General features: G+C 48.9%; 1 protein-coding gene across 1 annotated transcript; it reads right to left on the bottom strand.

The window, feature by feature from the left end:
- Positions 1-1,478: 1,478 nt before the first annotated feature.
- On the bottom strand, positions 1,479-6,882 carry LOC111823012 (neurotrophin receptor-interacting factor 1-like). Its single transcript, XM_023746468.1, has 4 exons — positions 6,849-6,882; positions 5,289-5,584; positions 2,267-2,390; positions 1,479-1,926 (listed from the first exon to the last, which is right to left on the bottom strand). The coding sequence occupies exons 1-4, from the start codon at positions 6,880-6,882 to the stop codon at positions 1,838-1,840; spliced, it is 543 nt and encodes a 180-aa protein (XP_023602236.1). The 3' UTR covers positions 1,479-1,837.
- Between the last annotated feature and the right edge of the window lie 1,035 nt (positions 6,883-7,917).

The following is a 7,917-nucleotide window of genomic DNA, read 5'->3' as shown; positions in this document are numbered from 1 at the left end:
AGTACACTCATATGGCTTCTCTCCAGTGTGAACTTTCAGATGTATAGTAAGGCTAGATTTTTGGCTAAAAGACTTCCCACATTCAGCACACTGATATGGCTTCTCTCCACTGTGAACTCTCAGATGGTTAATAAGGTTAGATTTTCGGCTAAAAGACTTCGCACATTCAGTACACTCATATGGCCTCTCTCCAGTGTGAACTCTCTGGTGGTTAATGAGTGTACTACTTTTACTGAAGGACTTCCCACATTCATTACACTCATATGGCCTTTCTCCAGTGTGAACTCTCTGGTGGTTAATGAATGTACTTCTTTCCCTGAAGAACTTCCCACATTCATTACACTCATATGGCCTCTCTCCAGTGTGAACTTTCTGGTGGTTAATGAGTGTACTTCTTTCCCTGAAGAACTTCCCACATTCTCTACACTCATACAGCTGTTCTCCAGGGTGAACTCTCTTATATCGAATGAGGTTAAAGATTCGTCTAAACACTTTCCTACATTTGTTACATTCATAAATCACTTCTCCAGAAAATGCACCCTGACACTGAACAACTTTCAGGTCGTGGATGGCAGCATCTTCACATTCACCCCACCGGTGATGACTTTTTCCATCAAGAAATTCCTGTGAAATCTCACTGCCACAGTGTAGCTCCTCAGTGTTGAGAGTGGCCTGGTGCTGGGGAAGCTCTGAGTTGTATTGCGAGTCTTCCCCAACCTCCCTGCTGGCTGAAGGCACCAAAGATAAGGAGAAGCTGCACCTGCTCACAAAGGAGGCCCTGCCTATAGCTTCTTTCCAGGGCTCCTCTCCACATTCATTCCTCTGTTGCTGGTGAGGGTTTGCACTGAAACAGACGTCTCCAACACATGCGTCACTACAGAAGGCTTTCTGCTCAAAGTGTGCTGCATGCGACCCAGTCAGGTGCAAAATATGTTGTAACACAGAGAAACACTGCTTACACAGAAGGGTCTTCTGGGTGGCTGTAGCTGTCTTAGCAGCCCCAACCTGTGACTCTCCTTGTATAGATACACTCTGATCAGAACAGGCCTCCTCATCATCCATTTTATGCCAACAACCTGAGAAGTAAGAAATGGTGAGGAAATGACTGTTGATTGTGTGACAGGGGGAAGTCCCATTGCAAAAGTGTGTTACACATCACATGTTGGTTCCATGCAATTGTCTGAAAATAAGAGATGTGCAGGAAGGGTTAATAAGAGGCTCCTGTGACTTTCTGGGCTAATGAAGATCACAACACAGGGAGGCCTCACCAGAAATATGACACAAACATGGCAAGCACCACATGGATTAGAACAGTTATGGCGAACCTTTTGAGCTCAGCATGTCAGCATTTTGAAAAACCCTAACTTAACTCTGGTGCCATGTCACATACAGAAATTTTTTGATATTTGCAACCATAGTAAAACAAAGATTTATATTTTTGATATTTATTTTATATATTGAAATGCCATTTAACAAAGAAAATCAACCAAAAAAATGAGTTCGTGTGTCACCTCTGACACGCGTGTCATAGGTTCGCCATCACTGGATTAGAATATGGTTCTCCAGCTCATCCTTCAACTAACAGCATTCAGCAGGGCTTATCTGCTGGGGAGCGGGGCGAGCTGTGCAAGAGGTCGGTTCCATCTTACTCCAAGTAAAATTTAATAAAGGAGTAGCTGGTTTCAAGGACTACTTAGCACATATGTGCAACTCATAACACATGTGCAAGTCAATGTTGTAGAATACTGCAGAGGCACCAGTGCAGAAGAACAGGTGATACAGAAGGGAGCAGTCTGCACTGGGCCAGAGCAACACAGCTTGCTATAGTATTAAGGGATTAAAATATTACAAACAGTTGAATAAGGGTCTTACACAAGAGCCCATGGTTCATGTAGGTAAAGACCATAACACGGAACAGGCTGCCACCTAGAGAAAGAGGGAAGAAGTTGAAGCCACGCATGTGGACACTGTCAGCCTCGCATGAAGAGTAAGTGCAAGCTGGGACCCATTAAGCTCATGAAAGACTCCTGACTCCCTAACAATTCCTGTACTTTTTGAGGTAACAGGTGTTAGGGATGTTCATGGAGTCCTTTGCTCAGGGCTCCCCATCTATTTCATCCATGGAAGCCACAGCACATTTGACAGGACAGTGGGGGAAATTAGCAGAGGCAATGTTCTGGCTGTGGGAGAGAGAAAGCTAAGGCTGAGAGGAATAAAGGAAGAGAGGTCATCACCTGAGGACACTGGCAGAATGTGAAGGTCTTACCTACAGATGATACAAATGCAAACACTTCCAGCATCACATTGTAGTACAGAAGTTTCTGAGCCTCATCAAGGAGTCCCCACTCCTCTGGAGAGAAGGCAATGACTACGTCCTCAAAGTTCACATCCTGTCATAATGTGGACAGTACAGTCATGATCAGATTCAATCCTAAGATTATAAGTCTGTCATATTCCCCACCCTCCTCACCCATCTGCTCTTTCCACTCTTCACATGCGAGAAAATACCAGGCCTTCATCCCATGAAAGGCACTGTCTTCTTATATTCCTGCTGATATTTTTCTTCCCACAACAATTAAGGCAGTTGAGCAGATAGAAGATACCTGAGCTCTGGACCCCCCATGTATGCCATACTGCCTGTTATCAATAGATTGGGTGTCAAACACATAGGTTAGAGAGGGATGTTGGCCATAAAGAGAGTGTGAGTGATTTGATACTGATCTTCTCAGGAAATAGCTTTATAGTCCCTCCGATTGTTCCTCTAAGACACCAAAAACATGGCATCACACTTCATCAGCTTGACCCAATCCCAAGGTGGTGAGGCCATCACTTTTCAAAATATGCTGCACATAGTTCTCTGAACAACACTTCTCTCACACAGGTTCATTCCCAGAGCACAACTTCAAAGATAATTCAAATTTGCCATGGTGTGGATAAATTTTTTCCTAATCAACTTCTTTTCCAAAAATATAGGTCACCACCTCCATAATCTAGTTCTCTCTTACCCTTCTTCCTTATCCATGCCAGGGGAGATTTACAAGCCTGGGTAACACTGATGAATGCTATCTCATTCCCATCAATCAATGTGTCACTCCCAACAAAAGGCAGGTGGTTAGTTAAATGGCACCTAACCTCTTAACCTAGAATGTAGCACCCAAACACCTATCTTTACAGGCAATTCACCTTATTGTTACATCCAGGCACCACCAGAAATAGACTCTTCCTTCATTCACTCTTATGTCAATGTCAGGGTGCTGTGGCCATGAATTCACTTCCCTCTCCAAGTGCACATCACTCTTTCTACCACACCTCACTCACACCTGCACTTCCACAGCCCCAGCTCCCATGTTCATCTCCTGGCCTTTTACTTATTACTCAGCATGTGTTGTCCAGAGGACGGTTGCCAAATTGAATCATGATCAAGTACTACCCAGACTCTGATAGTCCAAACTCATAGAGGCAGCCTTGAGTCCTGCTATATAGGCCTCTCTCCATGACTGTTTTTTTTTCTCCTTCAACCACAACTATTAAGAAAAACAATCAGATCTCAGATATCCATAGCCCACCTCCTGTTATGCTGACTTGATGTCCCTTCACTAGTAGCAGTCAACATCTCTCTTAACCTTCACTCAAGTCCCAGCCCCGATGGCCCTCTGCACCATGCCCAGTGAGTCTCACAGAGGACCACTCAAGCCCTTAGCTAATCCACAAGACTGACTGCAACTCCCCACAGTCAGGTCACAAGGGTCACAACAAAATCCTGGTGAGAGTTTAGAAAAGTTGATATGTACCAGCCCTAGTCTCATGTTGTTTGAGTTACTCTTCGGTCTCCAATTAACCTCAGGTCCACTCATCTTTTGAAGGTATTAGCCACTGCAAAACGATTATCTCTCCTCCACACTCTACATGACAACTTCTGTCCCTATGCTGTGTTGTGACACCCACCTCCCACAAACAGTGGCCCCAGCAAAAAAGCCAGTCCTCAGGCTCACACTGTCCCTTCTGAGCTACTACTACCATTACCAACCTGACCATGATTCCCTGTATTAAAGTGATCTACGGTCTTGGCTGATGTGTCTCAGTTAGTTGTGCATAGTCTCATGCACTGGTGAGGTCACATGCCTGGGCTGTTGGCTGGATCCATAGGAGTGATTGTGCAGGTGGCAACTGATCCTCGTTTCTTGCTCATCCCTGTTCCTCTCTCTCTCCCTCTCCCTTCCTTTCTACATCTAATATCAATAAAAATATATATGTATTTTAAGAAACATACCTCCTAACCGGTTTGGCTCAGTGGATAGAGCGTAGGCCTGCGGACTGAAGGGTCCCAGGTTCGATTCCAATCAAGGGCATGTACCTTGGTTACGGGCACATCCTCAGTAGTGGGTGTGCAGGAGGCAGCTGATCGATGTTTCTCTCTCATCGATGTTTCTAACTCTATCCCTCTCCCTTCCTCTCTGTAAAAAAATCAATAAAATATATTAAAAAAAAAAAAGAAAGAAACATACCTGCAGGTTTCTGATTCAGCTTGCTTTTTACTCCAAGCCTTTGCACATTCTGGAACCTATGTCTGGAGGACCTTTCACTCATTACACTGGTTGCCACAAACAAGTTCCACTTCATGAAGCCCTACTCCTGACCTTAGGAGTCTGGGCTGAGTGTCTGTTCAAAGTCCCCAGGTCCATGGGATACAAGAGCAGCTGTATCCCAGGACTCTACTCTCTCAGAGGTCACAAGGGGGTGAGGCCCTGAAATAAGCTCCACAAATCCATACACCTAATTCATTCTGCATTTGCAAAAATTTGTGGAAAGAAAATGGTCTGTTGTCAGCCTGGCACCCACCAGGCTCTATGGGCTCAGGCTGCTCAGTACCCTTGCCCAGCCCAGAGGCCAGGTGCCCTCCAGATGCCTGTGTTATCTCAGGGCTCAGTCCTCAGGGCTCACTCTGCCAGTTCCCTTATCATTTACAGGACTTCCCCTTCCTGTCCACAGCTGCTGTCCTCTGTCCTCCAGTCTGTCTTTCCTCTGAGCAATGTTAGGAAAAGTTAGAATCCTCCCTCAGAAAATGTCCCTCTTTTTTTCACAACCATCTATGGCTCCAGCGTCCTGAGAGTGAAAGGAAAACTCCTCCTGTAAACCCACACCTCATCTCTCTGTTGCCTTTACACCCACAACAGGCCCGGGTTCCCGAATCCTCCCAGCTCAGTCGCACCATCACGTCCTCACAAGGCGGCCCTGCAGCCTTTCACCCTCTTCCCCCATCAGCCATGTGTCACCCACGAGGGACTCACCATTCTGAGCGCGGGGACCTGGGCGGCGGGACCTGAGAGGCGCCGGTCCCCAAGGCTGGAGGGTGAAATGGGGTCAGGCTGCGGGGACGCTGTGAGCAGAGAGGAGTCCGGGAGGCACGGGGACGCCAATCTCGGGCTGTTGGGCTCAAGGAGCCTCAGACACACCCCGCACAGCAGGCGCGCTGCCTTCCAGGCCGCCTCCTCCTCACGACCAGCGTCCTGAAGCCTGTGAGTCTGTGAACAAAGACCTAAAAAGTTAAAATGTCCACCACGAGGAGGAAGGCGGAAGTCCCGCCCTAACCAGATGCGCAGACACCAAAATGTCTTTTAGCACCGCCCACATGCGAGTAGTGCCTTCTGGGTAATGTAGTTTTCTCAACCGCCTAGTGTAGTACTAGCATCCCAGCCAATGACTTAGGTGAATAAAGGTGTTGTGGCAGAGAGAGTGATGCCTGGGGAGGGAGTAGATGGGACCAGAAGCCTGGCTAATTGGAGCCGACTAACAGATCTCTGAGGGGAAGAAGGTGGGAGGAATGCAAGAGATCCACCAAAGAATATATACAGAGGGGGGAAATGGGAGACATTGATAATACTATCACCAATGAAAAATATATGTATTTTCATAAATTTTAAAATAATGTCGCCAAGCTGGTGTTGCTCAGCGGTTGAGCCTAGACATATGAATCAGGAGGTCATGGTTCTTTTTATTTTATTTTTATTTTTAAAATTATTTGTTTAAAGTATTACATATAGTATGACATATAACTCCTTTTTGCCCCATTGAGCTCTGCCCAGCCACTCTCAGGCCTCAGCACATGCCCTTACGCCCCACATAGTGTCTATGTCCATTGGTTATGCTTATATGAATGTATATAAGTCCTTTGGTTGATCCCATAGGCAACTAATCAGCAATTCTCTCTCATCATTGATGTTATTATCTCTCCCTCTCCCTTTCACTCTCTAAAATCAACAAAAATATTTTAAACAAAGTATATACATATATGCATAGGCCATGGATATAGACTATACTGTGGCAAGGGACTAGAAGCATTGGGGGCAGGGTAGAGGGAGAAAAGTGGGAAGGAGTATGGGGGAAATTGGGAACATCTGTAATATAGTCAGCAATCCTATGTAATAAAGAGCTAATATGCAAATGGTCATTGCGCCCTCGCACCCTTGCACCCTCACACTGGGGCCAGTGGACCTGAGGCTGGGCCAAGGGATATGAGGCTGTGTCCCCAGCCCCGGCAGGGCTTGACAGGGGACCTGAGGATGGGCTGAGAGACCTGAAGCTGTGTAGCCTTGAGGCCAGGCCTGGGGTCCTGAGGCTGCACCCCCAACCCAGTGGGGCATGTTGGGGACCTGAGTCCACGCCCCCCACCTCTCTCACTGGGGGACCTGTGGCAGGGCTGGGCTACCTGAGGCTTCTCCCCCAACCCCCGGTGCCTGTGCTGGGAGACCTGTGGCCATGCCCTCTGCCCTGGCACCATGGCCAGGGGACCTGAGGTCGCATTTCCTGCCCCAGTGCTGGGGCAGGGGGACCTGTGGCTGTGCCCCCACCTTGGCACTGGGGCCAGGGGACGTAAAGCTGCATCACTCACACCAACTCTGGGGCCAGAGTACCTGAGGCCGGGCAGGGGGACTTGAGGCCACGCCTGGGTGCCGGGACCTGGCGACCTGAGGCCGCATTTCCTGCCCTGGTGCTGGGGCCTGGGTACCTGAGGATGGGCCGGGGGACCTGAGGCTGTGCCCCTCGCCCTGACGCCAGGGCCAGAGGACCTGAGGCCAGGCTGGGGGACCTGAGGCCGCATCCTCTACCCCAGCACCGGGGTTGGGGGATCTGAGGATGCATTTCCCTCCCTGGCACTGGGGCCGAGGGACCTGAGGCCACACCCCCTGCCCTGTGGGGCTTGACAGGGTTGGGGCCGGCTGGGTCTGGGTCTCTCATGATTTTGAGACACGCACAGGTGGGCAGGAATTTGACTATGGGTCCCACAGCGTGCCACTGACTCTGACAGGAGGGAGATTTTCATATACATTTTACTAATTTTCTTTCATCTCTGGCACTTCTTTTATAAAGAGCAAATAGCAGTATTAAAATATTTCCTCTAATTAATTCCCTTTTAATGTGCACGTATTTTTTGCACCAGACCACTAGTCTATATGTATAAAAAGGCAGCTACCATAAAGGCCATAACGATCTAACAACCAGTCACTATGAAGCCCACTGTGGCCAGCTAACTGACCCGATCAGCGGGTGGGGTTGATGGCCAAACTCATGGCCCCTCCCCCTGCGGGCCCACCCCTGATCGGACTCTCCCACCCCGATTAAGAGCAGGGTGTGCCGGCCAAATTCCCCCACTCTTCCCCCTGGTCATACATGCCCCTGATCAGCCTGCCCCATCACGATAGGCCTGCAGCCCCTCCCCCTGGCCAGCCTTCCCCTGATAGCACCCTCCCCAACCCACTAGGGGATGGGGATGGGCGGTCAACCTCCTGCAGCTCCTCGCCCTGTCCAGCCCCAGCCCTGATCGCCACCCCACCTCAATAGGGGGTGGGGCTGACCGGCCAACCTCCTGCAGCTCGTCCCCGAAGCCAACCAGAACCCAGATGGGCCCCCACCACCCTG

The sequence above is a fragment of the Myotis lucifugus genome, unplaced genomic scaffold (assembly GCF_000147115.1).
Source record: "Myotis lucifugus unplaced genomic scaffold, Myoluc2.0 scaffold_683, whole genome shotgun sequence".
NCBI classification, from domain to species: Eukaryota; Metazoa; Chordata; class Mammalia; order Chiroptera; family Vespertilionidae; genus Myotis; species Myotis lucifugus.
This window is presented reverse-complemented; position numbering and strand designations above follow the sequence as displayed.